The 19883-nt window shown below is 45.1% G+C and overlaps 1 protein-coding gene across 1 annotated transcript; it reads right to left on the reverse strand.

Moving 5' to 3' along the window:
* Nucleotides 1–233: 233 nt before the first annotated feature.
* On the reverse strand, nucleotides 234–7590 carry LOC122923383 (zinc finger protein 260-like). Its single transcript, XM_044274179.1, has 3 exons — nucleotides 7575–7590; nucleotides 5106–5226; nucleotides 234–2230 (listed from the first exon to the last, which is right to left on the reverse strand). Exons 2-3 carry the CDS (start codon nucleotides 5224–5226, stop codon nucleotides 477–479), a joined length of 1875 nt encoding a protein of 624 aa, XP_044130114.1. The 5' UTR covers nucleotides 7575–7590; the 3' UTR covers nucleotides 234–476.
* Between the last annotated feature and the right edge of the window lie 12293 nt (nucleotides 7591–19883).

A 19883-nucleotide genomic window follows, 5' to 3' on the forward strand; every position in this document is an offset into this window, starting at 1 on the left:
GGAAAAGAGGGAGCACTCACCAAGAAATGGTCCAACTTACTGCGGTTTAAGTGACTGCATCGAGTTCGGTCATGAACTGGTATCGCTCCTTGGGTCTCATCAGCTCCCTGGTTTCAGCACCAAAGAAATGTCAGAATAATTTAACCGGGAATTAGCTGAAAAAGAAGTCACCGGCGGTGAGACAAGTAATGTGCAGAGACTAGAGCGGCAAATAATCAAGTCTGAGGGAGGTCCTCTCAGTCCCTTTATTTATAACAAGAGAGAAGATCACACGGTTCTGATTACTGGAAGACACTCAGGGGTTGGCCACCAACAAATATACAGAAAAACAAAAAAAATAGATAAGCAAAATATGCATAAATGTAATGGCAAATGACTAAGACTGCGTGTAACGGGTATACATATATACACTCAGTCTAAATAAGGCACAGTATGCTGGATAAGTAATCCATGGCTGATACCTGATTAACTTGTCATTATACTACAAGCTTTGCAATTAGGATTCTTATTTTTAATATGACTTCTCTTAAGTGTGACTTCTCATGTTTAACAAGATGTGATTTTTGTGTAAAACATTTCCTACATTCTGAACATGAATATGGCTTCTCTCCTGTGTGGATTCTCTCGTGTATTAAAAGATGTGATTTATCTCTAAAGCATTTCCCGCATTCTGAACATGAATACGGCTTCTCTCCTATGTGACAACTCTGATGTATTTTAAGACTTGATTTATGCGTAAAACATTTCCCACATTTGAAACATGGATATAACTTATCTCCTGTGTGAATTCTCTCATGTCTAGCAAGATTTGATTTATTTCTAAAACATTTTCCACATTCTGGACATGAATATGGCTTCTCTCCTGTGTGACTTCTCTCATGTTTAATAAGATTAGATTTATCTCTAAAACATTTCCCACATTCTGGACATGAATACGGCTTCTCTCCTGTGTGACTTCTCTTATGTTTAATAAGATTTGATTTGTTTCTAAAACTTTTCTCACATTCTAAACATGAATATGGCTTCTCCCCTGTGTGACTTCTCTTATGTATAACAAGATTTGATTTATACATAAAACATTTCTCACACTCTGGACATGAATATGGCTTCTCTCCTGTGTGGCTTCTCTTGTGCATTTTAAGATTTGATTTATCTCTAAAACATTTCCCACATTCTGAACATGAATATGGCTCCTCTCCTGTGTGGATTCTCTCATGTATTATAAGCTGTGATTTAAGCACATAACATTTCCCACATTCCAGGCATGAATACGGCTTCTCTCCTGTATGGCTTCTCTCGTGTATTTTAAGACCCGATTTATCTCTAAAACCTTTCCCACATTCTGGGCATGAATATGGCTTCTCTCCTGTGTGGTTTCGCTCAGGCAGTTTAAGATTTGACTTTTCTGTAAAACATTTCCCAGATTCTAAACTAGAATATGGCTTTTCTCTGGTGTGACATCGCTTATGTCTAACAAGATCAGATTTATTTGTAAAACATTTCCCACATTCTGAACATATAAATGGCTTCTCTCCTGTGTGAATTCTCTCATGCATTATAAGTTGTGATTTAAAGATAAAGCCTTTCCCACATTCTGGGCAAGAATACAGCTTCTTTCCTGTGTGGATTCTTTCATGTTTAACAAAATCTGATCGCCTTGTAAAACATTTTCCACATTCTGAACATGAATACAGCTGCTCTCCTGTGTGAATTCTTTGATGTTTATCAAGATTTGATTTACATATAAAACATTTTCCACATTCCGAACATGAAAATGGCCTCTCTCCTGTGTGATTTCTCTCATGTATAACAAGAAATGATTTTCTTGGAAAACATTTCCCACATTCAGGACATGAATATTTCTTTTCTACTGTGTGGATTCTCTTATGTGCAACAAAATCGGATCTCCTTGTAAAGCATGTCCCACTTTCTGAACATGAATGCAGCTTCTCTCCAGTGTGAAGTCTTCTGTGTCTGACAAGGACTGATCTGCATGAATACTGTTTCCCACATTCATCACATTGAAACCTTTCACCCCCATTCTGCCTGGTACTTGTGGTAGCAATCTGTGATTGGTCAGCAGGTTCCTCATGATCATGTGATAGATCTGTACTGTGAGGTCCTGGGTGTACATTATGGGTAGTGAGGATTTCTCCTGAAGAGCGCTGCACGATACCTTCATCATCTACTTTATAATGGAGAGATAATATGATGTTCTTACTGAGATTTCCTGTAAGTAAAAAATGGATTTCGTGATTTCTTTTAAAGCAAAAAAAGACAACAATTTATTACATTTCTATGAGGCTGGAAACGCAAGTTATGGTTTTCTGCAGTTTTAAAATAACAGAATTGGATCTATCAGGATAGAGAAATCATTGCTTTATGTGTCCTACTTCTGTATAATCCACTTCTGGGTTTGTCATTGATATATTGAGCTAAGCAGGAGCAAACAAGTTCAGACCGAACTGGGTTCCGTCCGAACTTTGCCATTGTCCAGACGGCAGACGAACCAGAGTATTTTCAGGTTAGTTTTGGACGGATCCACTAAACCGGTGCGCAGCGCCGTGCATATGTCGGAGGGAAAAAAATCTGTAAAGGGGAGATGAAGGAGTCTCGCATGACGCCGAGAGGAAGTGGAGGGGGGAGGCTTGCCCTGATTGGCTCCCAGGCTGAGCCAATCAGTGCTGCAACAGGCAGGGAGGAGCCTTAGCAGAACGTCATTCTGTGCTGGGCTGTGGATGGGTGTGGATGGGTGTTACACTCATGGATAGTCCAAAATCAATCAAGCTTATTGTTAGGGAGAGTGAAGTGAAAGGCTTGGTTTCCAAAGAAGAATTGTGTGTGTTGTGTAGAACAGGGACAGGCAGGGCAGCTGACAGACAGGAAAAGAGAGGGCAGGACCGGTGGCTGTGCCCGATATCAGAAGTGCAGATCCTGCAGAGCAGCAGACCTCAAAAGCAGCTACCTGCAAACAAGCTGCATACATACATGATTACTGCAACAATACCTGAGGTGTGGCAGCAATCTACCAGTGTGTATTAAGGTGAAATTGAGCATTAAGCCTCAAGTTTACGTATATTCAGTTTCCACACAGTCACAGGGAAGTTAATTTGGTGCTATGAATGGATCCAGGACTTACAAAATTAGGGAAACAGCACCTCATATGCTGCACAACACTCGAGAGCTTTTGGAATGGGGAGTGTGCGGTGGAATATCCACTGGGGAGGCTGATGTCCAAATGGCATGTGAGGTAAGTCTTGGATCAATAAAAGCCGACTCTACGTGCGGATAAAGACAGATTATAATAAAACACCAACAGCAGTAACAACGCATTTCAGACCAGAAAACTTGCTTCCTCAGGTCAGTCTACAAAACGCGTTGCTTTATCACTTCGGTTTTAACTTTCATTGGCTTTATCCGTGAGTAGCTCTAGGGACCTTCCTTCAAATGCCATCATCACAGTACTTAAAAGGGGTTTTGTGATAAAACATATTCTACATTTTTCAAACCCGCACCTGGATCTGAATAAGTTTGTGCTCAGTTAAAATCTTCAATTGTCACCAGCCATATCTTCTGTTAGAAGCTGTGGCAGTTACATGGAGAGAGCAGTAGCAGAAAGGACACGCCGCCTGAGCTGCCTGGCTGAAGATAATTGGAGCACTGAATGTGGAGACCTCTGGATCCATGTGAGGTAAAGGGCTGGTATTGTCATGTACTATATGTGTCCGATACCAATCATGGCATATTCTCTTTAAGAACGGCACACTCACGAGACATTACTAACACCTAGGAGTTTAGGGGAGCCTTCAGACCATCCAGTGGGGTGATTACCATAGAAAGCCAGATGATTTACATTCAGTACATCCACGAGGCTCAAAGATGCAGCAGGATCTCATCTATCCCCATCATATCTCTATGGACTCGTGTACGCCATGTATCATCTGCAGGTGTGGAGCCTGGATTACCCCGGGCCATTTTTCAGCAGATGATCACTAACGAGTGTTCATATGAATGCTGCTTAGCGATCTTCTTGCAGTGTAATAGTGCCGCCAACTACCCGATGAACGAGCATCATTGGGCAATCCAAATCTGTTGACATGTTAAAGAATTATCATTTGGAGGCTGCAGATTATGGAGTCTAATAATGATCTGCCTCCGACAAACTACTATACAGGATGGGGACGAGCGATGGCATAGTGATTGCTCCTCCCTTTACTGAGGAGGAGATCGCTGCATGTAATAGCAGTGATCTCCTCTGCTAGCAAGCAGGAACGCTCCTCCCAACAATCATATAGCCTTAAGTCTGAAATGCGTCGGCTGCTCGGATCACATGTAATGGATTTTGAAGTTTGGTCCAAACAGAACAGGTTAATGGACTCTACAGCAATGTCCTTCTCATGAACTCCAGACTACACCCACCATCCATCACCGGGATATCCAATGAAAGCTCAGCGTCCAAGAGTCCAAGTCATATCCACACACCACAGATGAAGAAAATACACTCCCCGATGCAAATCCGGCACTCCATCATAGGGGGGAGCAGGTTATGCTCGTTATGTACCCGATTGTGGAGATGGATTTACATGGGCGAGTGCCGGGAACAGATTCTACAGGCCCTGCCTAACAATCTTCTGGATACGATCAGGACTTTATCTCTGCGCTTCCTCTGCTCTAAATCTATGTAAAGTCTGATCTCTGACTGCTCTGTGACAAGTGGATCCCCTGCACAGCGGAGCGCTGAGCTGACCGATTACAAGGGGCGACAGAGCGGACAATGGTCGGAAATTAGGACGTTTATTCCCAGTCACTGCTGTTCATTGGCTGCATCATCGTTACTACGATCATTCCTCCCCATACAGCTCCACTATTTCTCAGCACTGCCCCCGGTTTACATAGATGTGCGGCCGATAAATGACGTTAATAGGCGCCGGATGAATGTACAATAAATAACACCAAGGAGTGACTGCAGCATCTTTACACCGGGCAATTATCAGGAACAGGCGATCGGACAAACATTCATTCCTGATAATTGCCTCCATCCTCAGCTTTAGTGTAGCTCCAAGATGGGACCTCTGAATCCACCTTCTCCATCCAGTATCACAAACCTGTGGTCACATGGTCTGGAAGGTCCTCCTCCACCTCACTCTTACACGGGGGATCGCCCATCATCCGCTCTTCTTCATCCTCCACTTTAATATCAGTCACATCTTCCCCCTGATTTCTCATCTGTAACAATACAGGACAATACAGCAGACAGGTAGGAAATCTAACAGACCCCCACAATCTATGACCCCTCTATGACTGCAGGACCCCCCTATATACAGTCATGTGAAAAAATTAGGACACCCTTGGAAAGCATGTGGTTTTTTGTAACATTTTTAATAAAAGGTTATTTCATCTCCGTTTCAACAATACAGAGAGATTAAAGTAATCCAACTAAACAAAGAAAACTGAAGAAAAGTCTTTTCAAGATCTTCTGTAAATGTCATTCTACAAAAATGCCTATTCTAACTGAGGAAAAAGATAGGACACCCTTGCCCCTAATAGCGAGTGTTACCTCCTTTGGCTGAAATAACTGCAGTGAGACGGTTCTTGTAGCCATCTACCAGTCTTCGACATCGGTCTGAGGAAATTTTACCCCACTCCTCAATGCAGAACTTTTTCAGCTGTGAGATGTTTGAGGGGTTTCTTGCACGTACAGCCCTTTTCAAGTCACCCCACAGCATCTCAATGGGATTCAAATCTGGACTTTGACTTGGCCATTCCAGGACTCTCCATTTCTTCTTTTTCAGCCAATCTTTGGTTGATTTACTAGTATGTTTTGGGTCATTGTCATGTTGCATGGTCCAGTTCCGCTTCAGCTTTAATTTTCTAACTGATGGTCTCACATGTTCTTCAAGCACCTTCTGATACACAGTAGAATTCATCGTGGATTCTATGATGGTGAGCTGACCAGGTCCTGCTGCAGCAAAGCAGCCCCAAACCATGACACTTCCACCTCCATGCTTCACAGTTGGTATGAGGTTCTTTTCTTGGAATGCTGTGTTTGGTTTACGCCAAACATGTCCTCTGCTGTTGTGTCCAAATAATTCAATTTTGGACTCATCTGTCCAAAGAACATTATTCCAGAAGTCCTGGTCTTTGTCAACTTTATCTCTGGCAAATGTCAGTCTGGCCTCGATGTTTCTCTTGGAAAGCAAAGGTTTCCTCCTTGCACACCTCCCATGCAAGTTAAACTTGTACAGTCTCTTTCTGATTGTAGAGGCATGTACTTCTACATCAACAGTAGCCAGAGCCTGCTGTAGTTCTCGAGATGACACTTTAGGGTTTTTGGAGACCTCTTTTAGCATCTTGCGGTCTGCTCTTGGGGTGAACTTGCTGGGGCGACCAGTCCTGGGCATGTTGGCAGTTGTTTTGAAAGCCCTCCACTTGTAGACTATCTTCCGGACAGTGGAATGCCTGATTTCAAAATCTTTTGAGATCTTTTTAAATCCCTTCCCAGACTCATAGGCTGCTACAATCTTTTTTCTGAAGTCCTCTGACAGCTCTTTTGCTCTCACCATGGTGCTCACTCTCACGTCAACAGCCAGGAGCACACCAAACTAAATGTCTGAGGTTTAAATAGGGCAAGCCTCATTCAACATGCAGAGTAACGATCTACTAATTATGTGCACCTGGTGTGATATACCTGTGTGAGATCTGAGCCAATTTAAGAGGGAATACATGTGAGGGTGTCCTATCTTTTTCCTCAGTTAGAATAGGCATTTTTGTAGAATGACATTTACAGAAGATCTGGAAAAGACTTTTCTTCAGTTTTCTTTGTTTAGTCGGATTACTTTAATCTCTCTGTATTGTTGAAACGGAGATGAAATAACCTTTTATTAAAAATGTTACAAAAAAACACATGCTTTCAAAGGGTGTCCTCATTTTTTCACATGACTGTAGATGTGTATAGGGCTCAGCTCCATCTACCTGATGGTTCTCTGGGAGCGTCTCCTCTGGACAGTCCTGGGAATACAGAGGACGGGGACATCTCTCGGGGGGATTTCCTTCTATGAGTCCATCTGTGGAGACACACAGGGACAGGAGAGATCATTACATCTGATAATGGGAGTAGTACCAGGTGACCCCGACATGACAGCCCCCCTCCTTACACTGCTGATCGCCCCATAAATCCGTCTCCTCTTCTGCTTCATCTTTCACCTCAACCTTAATATCAATCAGATTTTCATCCTAAACCAGAAAAATGTAGAATGATCTTTGGTTCAATCACTTTCTGGTCAAATGTTGGTGAGACCTCAGCTCCATCTACCTGATGGTTCTCTGAGAACTTCTCCTCTGGACAGTCCTGAGAATACAGAGGACGGAGACATCTCTCAGGGGGATTTCTCCTCCTGGACCCATCTGTGGGACAATGAAAGAATAGAATACTTAAATATGATAATCGGAGTAGCATCTATGTGACCCTCAAAACAGACATGATAGCCCCCCTCCTTACACTGCTGATCGGTCCATAAATCCATCTCCTCTTCTGCTTCATCTTTAACCTCATCTTTAATATCAGCTCCATCTACCTGATGGTTCTCTGGGACCTTCACCTCTGGACAGTCCTGGGAATACAGAGGAAGGGGACATCTCTCTGAAGGATTTCTCCTCCTGGATCCATCTGTGGAGACACAAGCACACAGTGACTGAATACATGGCCTCCTGTAGATCTGTCTATGGATCAGACTCTTCTCTCAGCTCCTTCACCTCTAGGTTTAGTGATCGGGGCCTAGATAACAATGTACAAACATAAAATAAACGCTTTGCACAGCTCACAAGAAAGTGAATAGAGGTTCACAATCCCCTGGTTAATTCAGGTAGCACGGATCAATCCCTGGGCTGTGGATTCAGAATGACTTCAAAAGAAAAATTTGACTGATCCAGCTCCTTATCGACAAAATCTAACTTTTAATGTAATATATTCAAATCTCCATGACGTCCTCCGGCAATGTAATGTGTGTTATCAAAGCTAAAAGGAGGATCAAGGGGAAAGCCATTTAAAAACAAAAGCAACCAATGGAGTAAAAGTAAAAAGCATGACCACATCCCGAGGGAATGCCCACTGCTGGTTATCTGCATGTGATCACATTATTATAAGCATAGCCCTAAACCGAGACATGCGTGTCTGAAGTATGTGGAGAATATTCATGTGCTCTCAAGGAGACGTTTCAACCTTACACTGCTGTCAATACAATGTAGACAATGCCATGTGCCGTAGAATATATTGATCGAACAGAGGGAAGCTGCCTGTAAAACCCTGCCAAGGGATAAACCTGAGTGCAGCCGTATGTGAGCGGTACAACATGTGTACAGAACTATACTGAAGCAGGAATGTATGGACAGTAGTAGGACAGTCTGAACGGGACGCACAAACCCTATTGTAAATAAGAGAAGGAAAGTTTGCGAGAAACACACAAGTGCACTAGCCTCCATTTTGTATTTCCTTCCCTCTATGACCAACTGGATTCTTTATCTCTCATGATTTCTACTCATGCTTCCACTGGTGATTGCGCTGTACTGGCAAGTAGGGAACTGCGGAGGCAATCTGAGGAGAAGGTGTCTTCCAGAGATACTGTCCATGAGCGCGTATCTATTCAGAATATTTCCTGTTGTCATGCATTTCTAATTGGCACCTTTAACATTCAGCACATAAGACGGGTGAACCCTCACCAGGCCATGGACAACAGAACGACTCAATGGGCCACATCAAGGAGAGAATACATTGCACACAGCAAAGTGTCTGTGTATTTGATTCTTAGGGTGCATTTTAATGGCCCAAGAATCGGGCAGATTATCGGGAACAACTGTTCCTACAAACGGCCATTACCAACAATCTGGCAATGTAAATGTTCCGCCGATCACCTGATGAATGAGCAAAACGCTTGTTCATCTTGTGATCCTGTCATTCATGCAGGCACCAACAATCATGGCTTCTCGTAGCAGATTGTGCGGTCTAAAGAGCGATCTGCTCCCCAGAAACAATGATTCTGTATGATGACGAGCTATGGCAATAGTAACCCCTCGTTCTCATACCGTGAAGGAGATCGCTGCGTGCAAATGTGTCTCCTCCTGTCCTCCCCTTCTCTTCTCTCATGTAACTAATAGGAAGGACATGACGGAGACCTTTATTTCTCTTCTTCTCTCATGTAACATATAAAGGTCTCCGTCGTGTCCTCCCTTTCTCTTCTTCTCTCATGTAACATATATAAAGGTCTCCGTCGTGTCCTCCCTTTCTCTTCTTCTCTCATGTAACATATATAAAGGTCTCCGTCGTGTCCTCCCTTTCTCCTCTTCTCTCATGTAACATATATAAAGGTCTCCGTCGTGTCCTCCCTTTCTCCTCTTCTCTCATGTAACATATATAAAGGTCTCTGTCGTGTCCTCCCTTTCTCTTCTTCTCTCATGTGACATATATAAAGGTCTCCGTCGTGTCCTCCCTTTCTCCTCTTCTCCCATGTAACATATATAAAGGTCTCCGTCGTGTCCTCCCTTTCTCCTCTTCTCTCATGTAACATATATAAGGTCTCCGTCGTGTCCTCCCTTTCTCCTCTTCTCCCATGTAACATATATAAAGGTCTCCGTCGTGTCCTCCCTTTCTCCTCTTCTATCATGTAACATATATAAAGGTCTCCGTCGTGTCCTCCCTTCGCTTCTCTCATGTGACATATATAAAGGTCTCCGTCGTGTTCTCCCTTTCTCTTCTCTCATGTAACATATATAAAGGTCTCCGTCCTGTCCTCCCTTTCTCTTCTTCTCTCATGTAACATATATAAAGGTCTCCGTCGTGTCCTCCCTTTCTCTTCTCTCATGTAACATATATAAAGGTCTCCGTCGTGTCCTCCCTTTCTCTTCTTCTCTCATGTAACATATATAAAGGTCTCCGTCGTGTCCTCCCTTTCTCTTCTCTCATGTAACATATATAAAGGTCTCCGTCGTGTCCTCCCTTTCTCTTCTTCTCTCATGTAACATATATAAAGGTCTCCGTCGTGTCCTCCCTTTCTCTTCTCTCATGTAACATATATAAAGGTCTCCGTCGTGTCCTCCCTTTCTCTTCTTCTCTCATGTAACATATATAAAGGTCTCCGTCATGTCCTCCCTTTCTCTTCTTCTCTCATGTAACATATTATAAAGGTCTCTGTCGTGTCCTCCCTTCTCTCTTCTCTTATGTAACATATATAAAGGTCTCCGTCGTGTCCTCCCTTCTCTTCTTCTCTCATGTAACATATATAAAGGTCTCCATCATGTCCTCCTTTCTCTTCTTCTCTCCTGTAACATATATAAAGGTCTCCGTCGTGTCCTCCCTTTCTCTTCTTCTCTCCTGTAACATATATAAAGGTCTCCGTCGTGTCCTCCCTTTCTCTTCTTCTCTCCTGTAACATATATAAAGGTCTCCGTCGTGTCCTCCCTTTCTCCTCTTCTCCCATGTAACATATATAAAGGTCTCTGTCGTGTCCTCCCTTTCTCTTCTTCTCTCATGTAACATATATAAAGGTCTCCGTCGTGTCCTCCCTTTCTCCTCTTCTCTCATGTAACATATATAAAGGTCTCCGTCGTGTCCTCCCTTTCTCTTCTCTCATGTAACATATATAAAGGTTTCCGTCGTGTCCTACCTTTCTCTTCTTCTCTCATGTAACATATATAAAGGTCTCCGTCGTGTCCTCCCTTTCTCTTCTTCTCTACTGTAACATATATAAAGGTCTCCGTCGTGTCCTCCCTTTCTCTTCTCTCATGTAACATATATAAAGGTCTCCGTCGTGTCCTCCCTTTCTCTTCTCTCATGTAACATATATAAAGGTCTCCATCGTGTCCTCCCTTTCTCTTCTTCTCTCATGTAACATATATAAAGGTCTCCGTCGTGTCCTCCCTTTCTCTTCTCTCATGTAACATATATAAAGGTCTCCGTCGTGTCCTCCCCTTTCTCTTCTTCTCTCATGTAACATATATAAAGGTCTCCGTCGTGTCCTCCCTTTCTCTTCTTCTCTCATGTAACATATATAAAGGTCTCCTGTCGTGTCCTCCCTTTCTCCTCTTCTCTCATGTAACATATATAAAGGTCTCCGTCGTGTCCTCCCTTTCTCCTCTTCTCTCATGTAACATATATAAAGGTCTCCGTCGTGTCCTACCTTTCTCTTCTTCTCATGTAACATATATAAAGGTCTCCGTCGTGTCCTCCCTTTCTCTCTTCTCTCATGTAACATATATAAAGGTCTCCGTCGTGTCCTACCCTTTCTCTTCTTCTCTCATGTAACATATATAAGGTCTCCGTCGTGTCCTACCTTTCTCTTCTTCTCTCATGTAACATATATAAAGGTCTCCGTCGTGTCCTCCCTTTTTCCTCTTCTCTCATGTAACATATATAAAGGTCTCCGTCGTGTCCTCCCTTTCTCTTCTCTCATGTAACATATATAAAGGTCTCCATCGTGTCCTCCCTTTCTCTTCTTCTCTACTGTAACATATATAAAGGTCTCCGTCGTGTCCTCCCTTTCTCCTCTCTCATGTAACATATATAAAGGTCTCCGTCGTGTCCTCCCTTTCTCTTCTCTCATGTAACATATATAAAGGTCTCCATCGTGTCCTCCCTTTCTCTTCTTCTCTCATGTAACATATATAAAGGTCTCCGTCGTGTCCTCCCTTTCTCTTCTTCTCTCATGTAACATATATAAAGGTCTCCGTCGTGTCCTCCCTTTCTCTTCTTCTCTCATGTAACATATATAAAGGTCTCTGTCGTGTCCTCCCTTTCTCCTCTTCTCTCATGTAACATATATAAAGGTCTCCGTCGTGTCCTCCCTTTCTCTTCTTCTCTCATGTAACATATATAAAGGTCTCCGTCGTGTCCTTCCTTTCTCTTCTCTCATGTAACATATATAAAGGTTTCCGTCGTGTCCTCCCTTTCTCTTCTCACATGTAACATATATAAAGGTCTCCGTCGTGTCCTCCCTTTCTCTTCTTCTCTCATGTAACATATATAAAGGTCTCCGTCGTGTCCTCCCTTTCTCCTCTTCTCTCATGTAACATATATAAAGGTCTCCGTCGTGTCCTCCCTTTCTCTTCTTCTCTCATGTAACATATATAAAGGTCTCCGTCGTGTCCTTCCTTTCTCTTCTCTCATGTAACATATATAAAGGTCTCCGTCGTGTCCTCCCTTTCTCCTCTTCTCTCATGTAACATATATAAAGGTCTCCGTCGTGTCCCTCTTCTTCTCCCATGTAACATATATAAAGGTCTCCGTCGTGTCCTCCCTTTCTCCTCTTCTCTCATGTAACATATATAAAGGTCTCCGTCGTGTCCTCCCTATCTCTTCTTCTCTCATGTAACATATATAAAGGTCTCTGTCGTGTCCTCTTCTTCTCCCATGTAACATATATAAAGGTCTCCGTCGTGTCCTCCCTTTCTCCTCTTCTCTCATGTAACATATATAAAGGTCTCTGTCGTGTCCTCCCTTTCTCTTCTTCTCTCATGTAACATATATAAAGGTCTCTGTCGTGTCCTCCCTTTCTCTTCTTCTCTCATGTAACATATATAAAGGTCTTCGTCGTGTCCTCCCTTTCTCCTTTTCTCTCATGTGACATATATAAAGGTCTCCGTCGTGTCCTCCCTTTCTCTTCTTCTCTCATGTAACATATATAAAGGTCTCCGTCGTGTCCTCCCTTTCTCCTCTTCTCTCATGTAACATATATAAAGGTCTCTGTCGTGTCCTCCCTTTCTCTTCTTCTCTCATGTAACATATATAAAGGTCTCTGTCGTGTCCTCCCTTTCTCTTCTTCTCTCATGTAACATATATAAAGGTCTCCGTTGTGTCCTCCCTTTCTCTTCTTCTCTCATGTAACATATATAAAGGTCTCTGTCGTGTCCTCCCTTTCTCTTCTTCTCTCATGTAACATATATAAAGGTCTCCGTCGTGTCCTCCCTTTCTCTTCTTCTCTCATGTAACATATATAAAGGTCTCCATCGTGTCCTCCCTTTCTCTTCTCTCATGTAACAGCCTCATCCCCATCCACAGAGGTTTTTTCCCAATTTCTAATTTTAGTAATCCCACAGTTTTTCTTCTTTCTATCACTAATATACCTGAAGAAGTTTTTATCTCCTTTCTTAACAGAGTTTCTTCTTCCTTTTATGCCTTGATAATATGTTTGGCCTCCTTCTGTCTAACTTTATACAACTCTCTTCAGCTACACTTCTCGAGTCTTTATACTTCCCGTCAGGGTCACGACTTAGACTTAGGATGTTGTCAGCCTAAAGGATCAATCTTCCACACTGCTACTTTGAGCCACAGAGTTACGCTAAATCTTCCCCCTTCAGCTATCGGACATCCACATCCAAGGAAAATAATCTGCCGCCACTTGTCATATTAAGCGGATAAGATGCCTTAAACTAGGTAACTCCAATTACCTGCTCTCTCTAGCACTCACAGAAATAACACACAAACATACAAAATACTTCTCCGGAGGTTGTGAAATCATTTAGAACACAAGAAGGCTCCTATTAAAGTGAAGTTCTAATATCTAAGGATGCTACATACAAAAAGAATACAGTTATCACAAGGTAAAGATACAAGGACAAACAAATACAAGAAAAATAACGGGAAAAAAGTGGCCTGATTGGGAGGAAATGCTCAAAAACTCCAAACCCTGTGGCGTGTTTATAACCGGGGGAGCAATTCCTCCGCATGTTATCAATTGCTAGCGCCAATCCCCAGCAAAAACGCATACAATGGAGGATGTCGGCAGCGGACCACATGCACCACAAAAGCATCCTACACAAGATGGGGTAATGTGTGGATGCAAATCTAAAAATACATAAATCACTGCGAAAGGTGCCCCACAATGATATGCAACTGACAACACGGGCTAATCCCTCAGGCTGATGTTAGGAACAGAGACTTTAGCCAATGTATTCCAGCCAGAAACACATCGGAGCCCTTTTGCACCACTGTTAAGGTATCTCAGCGTGGCATGGGTCCTACCACTAGACTCCCTACGGTGTGTGAACACGGTCTGAGAGGTGCTAAGATCCAACTCACCGTCAAGGCCCCACATACCTCCATAGTGACATCACTCAGTGGGAGAGATGATAAGGCTGTAAGCCCCCCTATAACAGGCCACCAGGTGCAGCAGAATGCTACCAGCAGTACGCAACGGCACATTCTAAATATAGGTCTCCGTCGGTCCTGATACCGGCCCATGTGCATTCCGTAATTTGCAGACCGCACATAGCCAGCACTATCAACAACAATAGGACACGTTCTATCTTTTTTTTTGCAGGGGCGCGGAACAGAATCACGGATGCGTATAGCACACTGTGTGCTGTCCGCATCTTTTGCAGCCCCATTGAAATGAATGGGTCCGCACCTGTTCCACCAAATTGCAAACGGGTGCGGACCCATTCATACAGCCGCGTGAATGGGCCCTAAAGGACAGCGATTACTGGACAGCCATGATTATAGACCCTCGCAAGAAAAGGAAATGGGGGAAAGTTTTCCCGATATTGAAAGGGAGGCAAAATTGTTGTCTTACCAGGACACGCTCTGGGCCCAGCTTACTGCAGCTTTCAGCGAGCGGGTGCCTGCAACCTCCGTGTCTGACCAGGGGGCCCCACTCTGAGTCAACGCTTTCCCACAGTCTCTGACAACCCTACAACAAGTATCAGCAGCAGCAGGTCAGTATCATCAACATGATGGAATAGTCTTCTCATGTGCCACGCCAACCTGACGATAATCAGCACACAGATGTGCACTGCCTGAACAACTAGGTTCAGTCCTACCTGGACCGTGCCCCTTCCCTGTTCCCTGACCACATGGACTTCTGGGGCTGCAGACTGGAACAGTGGCTGGAACCAGCCCAGGATGCCCTCTCTGTTCTTTCTTGCTCATCCTCCAGAGTCGTCTCACAGAAGCACGGCAGGGAAGTGGCCACATCACATTATTCAACCAGCAAGTCATTTTTTGACGGGAAATGACATCGGTGTCTCCCAAAACATTTCTCAGCTTTTATTTACATTTGAGCAAAAAGTGTCCAGTTGGCGTAAAAAAGGAGAAGCCTTCAACCCAAAGAACACCATCCCCACTGTCAAACATGGTGGTGGGAACCTAATGCTTTGGGGGTGTTTTTCAGCCAATGGACCAGGGAACATAATCACAGTAAACGGCACCATGAAAAAGAGCAATACATGAGGATTCTCACCGACAACATCAGGCCGTCTGCAGAGAAACGTGGCCTTGGGCACCAGTGGACATTTCAGCAGGACAATGACCCAAAACACACAGCAAAAGTGGTGAAGAAATGGTCAGCAGACAACAACATTAACGTCTTGGAGAGGCCCAGCCCGAGTCCAGACTGGAATCCAATGGAGAATCTGTGGAGGAGCTAAAGATCAGGGTGACGGCGAGAAGACCCTCCAACCGGAAAGATGTGGAGCTCATTGCTAAAGATGAATGGGCAGAAATACCTGGAGACCTGCAAAAAGCTGCTCTGCGATTACAGGAAGCGTCTGATCGCTGTAACAGCCAATAAAGGCTTTTCTATTGAGAAGGGGGGGAATCATTTTGGACGGGACACTTTTTGCTCAAATGTAAATAAAAGCTGAGAAATGTTTTCCCCACAATAATAATGCCTCTCGTACATCGTCTGATTATCTTCTGGGAGACACCGATGTCATTTCTCATCAAAAAATTACTTGCTGGTTGAAAAAAAGTAACTTTAAGTCAAAATTTGCATCTTGGGCCCCTTCTCTCCATTTGCCCTGACCTTCCCCCCTTTTGCGTTCCACCCCATTTTTTTTCTAGCAAATATTAACCCTTTCAGGACCCTGCCATTTTTCACCTTAAGGACCAGGCCGTTTTTTGGCAATCTGACAGGTGTCACTTCATGTGGTGATAACTTTGGAACACTTACTTATCCCGGCCGTTCTGAGATTGTTTTCTCGTCACATATTGTACTTCATGATAGTGGTCAATTTCTGTCAATATTTTTATTTATTTTTTTACAAAATCCCAAATGTACAAAAAAAAATAAAAAATTTGCAACTTTCCAAAGTTAATTTTCTCAGCTGTTAGAACAGATAGCGATACCGCCTATAATAGTCATTACTTTCCCCATGTGTCTACTTCATGTTTGGGTCATTTTGTGAAAGCATTTTATTTTATTGGGACCTTAGAAGGCTTAGAAACAAACCCCCTTTTTAACCCCTTCCTGACGTACATGGCTATGTACGTGCTATTCGCACATACCCCGTGCAGCTAGCACATGTATAGACGTCAGGCAGCTCTTTAATCCAAGCTCTGCAAAGCGCTTGGACTGAAGCTCCTGCCCGAGCCCTGCTGCTGTCAGGACAGTGCAGAGTGCAGTAATGGCGGCAAGGGGCCAATCAGAGTGGTCCCCTGCCGGCGATCGATCCGATTGGTTAGTCTGCGCAGACTCACCAATCAGATCGCGGCAGTGTAAAGGTGCCTGTTCCAGGCTCTGATCTGCGCTCTGCAGATGGGAGCCTGAAATCAGGTAGTGTGTCCTCCGTGCCCCCCGATCTGTGGGCCCCATCTGTGCCCTCCCCAGTGCGCCCTGCCTTCAACCACCCCTGTGAGCCCTGCCGGCATCCATGTAGTCTGCCCCCATTTGTGCCCCCTGCCCCTGATGCGGTCCCCCTGCTGTATTGCTGACACTCTGCTATAACCCCTTAGATGCTGCAGCAGCGGCATACATGGGGTTAATAGAGGGAGGGGGCTCCCTCTCTCAACCATCAGGCTGCCACGCTGCGATGGCAGTGGCCCGATGGTTGCCATGACAACTGGACGCTTTGCAAAGGCGGCTGGTGTTGCCACCTATCAGGACATCTGATAGTATTATACTTTACAATGCAAGAGCATAGCAGAGTACAGTACAGCCATCAGCCCCCCGGATCTTCAAGATCCAAGAGAGACTTGATAAAAAAGTGTGAAAAAAAAAAAAGTTGGAAAAATAAATAAAAATGTAAATAAAAAATAAAATAAATTGCCTTTTCCTATATCCGCTCATTTATAAGATATTAAAAAATGAGAAAAAATAAAATAAACTACAAATATTATGCATCACCGCGTCCGTAATGACCGGCTCTATAAATATATCACATGATCCACCCAGTTCGATAAACATCATAAAAAAATAAAAACTGTGTCAAAAAAGCTATTTCTGTCACCTTACATCACAAAAAGTGCAACACCAAGCGATCAAAAAGGCTCAGGTCAAAATGGTACCAATAAAAGTGTCACCTCATCCTGCCAAAAATAAGACTGTACATAAGAAAATCGCTTAAAAAATAAAAAAAAAACTATAGCTTTTAGAACATGGAGACACTAAAACATAGTTTTTTTGTTTCATATATTCTATTATTTTATTAAAGTGAAATACCGTATTTTTCACCATATAAGACGCACCGGCCCATAAGACGCACCTAGGTTTTAGAGGAGAACAATAAGAAAAAAATATTTTCCATTACACCTCAGGTCAGACAAGCAATCAGACCCCCAAAGTTTATCAGACCTCTGATCAGACCCCCAATGCCTCAGATCAATCCCCCAACCTCCAGCCATCTATCAGCCCCCATATGTCAGCCATCAGCCCCATATATTCAGCCATCAGCCCCCATATGTCAGCCATCCAGCAGCCCCCATATATCAGCCATCAGCCCCCATATGCCAGCCATCTATCGGCCCCATATATCAGCCACCAGCCCCCATATGTCAGCCACCAGCCCCCATATGTCAGCCACCAGCCCCCATATGTCATCCAGCAGCCCCCATATGTCATCCAGCAGCCCCCATATGTCATCCAGCAGCCCCATATGTCATCCAGCAGCCCCATATATCAGCCACCAGCCCCCATATGTCATCCAGCAGCCCCCATATGTCATCCAGCAGCCCCCATATGTCAGCCACCAGCCCCATATATCAGCCACCAGCCCCCATATGTCAGCCAGCAGCCCCCATATGTCATCCAGCAGCCCCCATATGTCAGCCACCAGCCCCCATATGTCAGCCAGCAGCCCCCATATGTCAGCCAGCAGCCCCCATATGTCAGCCACCAGCCCCCATATGTCAGCCACCAGCCCCCATATGTCAGCCACCAGCCCCCATATGTCATCCAGCAGCCCCCATATGTCAGCCATCTATCAGCCCCATATATCAGCCACCAGCCCCCATATCTCAGCCACCAGCCCCCGTATGTCAGCCATCAGCCCCTGTATGTCAGCCATCAGCCCCTATATGTCAGCCACCAGCCCCCATATGTCAGCTATCAGCCCCCATATGTCAGCCATCAGCCCCCATATGTCAGCCATCAGTCCCCATATGTCATCCAGCAGCCCCCATATGTCAGCCACCAGCCCCCATATGTCAGCCACCAGCCCCCATATGTCAGCCACCAGCCCCCATATGTCAGCCATCAGCCCCCATATGTCATCCATCAGCCCCCATATGTCAGCCATCAGTCCCTATATGTCAACCATCAGCCCCCATATGTCAGCCATCAGCCCCCATATGTCAGCCATCAGCCCCCATATGTCAGCCATCAGTCCCCATATGTCATCCAGCAGCCCCCATATGTCAGCCACCAGCCCCCATATGTCAGCCACCAGCCCCCATATGTCAGCCATCAGCCCCCATATGTCAGCCATCAGCCCCCATATGTCAGCCATCAGTCCCCATATGTCATCCAGCAGCCCCCATATGTCAGCCACCAGCCCCCATATGTCAGCCACCAGCCCCCATATGTCAGCCACCAGCCCCCATATGTCAGCCATCAGCCCCCATATGTCAGCCATCAGCCCCCATATGTCAGCCATCAGTCCCTATATGTCAACCATCAGCCCCTATATGTCAGCCATCAGCCCCCACATGTCAGCCATCAGCCCCCACATGTCATCCAGCAGCCCCCACATGTCATCCAGCAGCCCCCACATGTCATCCAGTAGCCCCCATATGTCATCCAGCATCCCCTATGTGTCCGCCACCAGCCCCCATATGTCAGCCATCAGCCCCCATATATCAGCCACCAGCCCCCATATATCAGCCAGCATCCCCTATATGTCAGCCATCAGCCCCCATATGTCAGCCACCAGCCCCCATATGTCAGCCACCAGCCCCCATATGTCAGCCATCAGCCCCCATATGTCAGCCATCAGCCCCCATATGTCAGCCATCAGTCCCTATATGTCAACCATCAGCCCCTATATGTCAGCCATCAGCCCCCATATGTCAGCCATCAGCCCCCACATGTCATCCAGCAGCCCCCATATGTCATCCAGCAGCCCCCATATGTCAGCCACCAGCCCCCATATGTCATCCAGCATCCCCTATATGTTTAGCCACCAGCCCCCATATGTCAGCCACCAGCCCCCATATGTCAGCCAGTGCCCCTATATGTCAGCCATCAGCCCCCATATGTCAGCCATCAGCCCCATATATCAGCCACCAGCCCCCATATGTCAGCCAGTGCCCCTATATGTCAGCCATCAGCCCCCATATGTCAGCCATCAGCCCCCATATATCAGCCACCAGCCCCCATATCTCAGCCACCAGCCCCCATATGTCAGCCATCAGCACCTATATGTCAGCCACCAGCCCCCATATGTCAGCCATCAGCCCCATATATCAGCCACCAGCCCCCATATCTCAGCCACCAGCCCCCATATGTCAGCCATCAGCCCCTATATGTCAGCCATCTATCAGCCCCCATATGTCAGCCATCAGCCCCCATGTCAGCCAGCATCCCCTATATGTCCGCCACCAGCCCCCATATGTCAGCCATCAGCCCCCATATATCAGCCACCAGCCCCCATATGTCAGCCACCAGCCCCCATATGTCAGCCAT

This window comes from Bufo gargarizans, unplaced genomic scaffold, assembly GCF_014858855.1.
Source record: "Bufo gargarizans isolate SCDJY-AF-19 unplaced genomic scaffold, ASM1485885v1 original_scaffold_1538_pilon, whole genome shotgun sequence".
NCBI classification, from domain to species: domain Eukaryota; kingdom Metazoa; phylum Chordata; class Amphibia; order Anura; family Bufonidae; genus Bufo; species Bufo gargarizans.

Bases quoted from the DNA above. Each gene is read 5' to 3' on its own strand.
- LOC122923383 (XM_044274179.1), bottom strand. From the start codon at position 5,226: ATGAGAAATCAGGGGGAAGATGTGACTGATATTAAAGTGGAGGATGAA. The intron at 2,231-5,105 runs GTTTGTGATACT...TTTTACTTACAG, and splicing joins TCCAGACCATGTGACCACAG to GAAATCTCAGTAAGAACATC.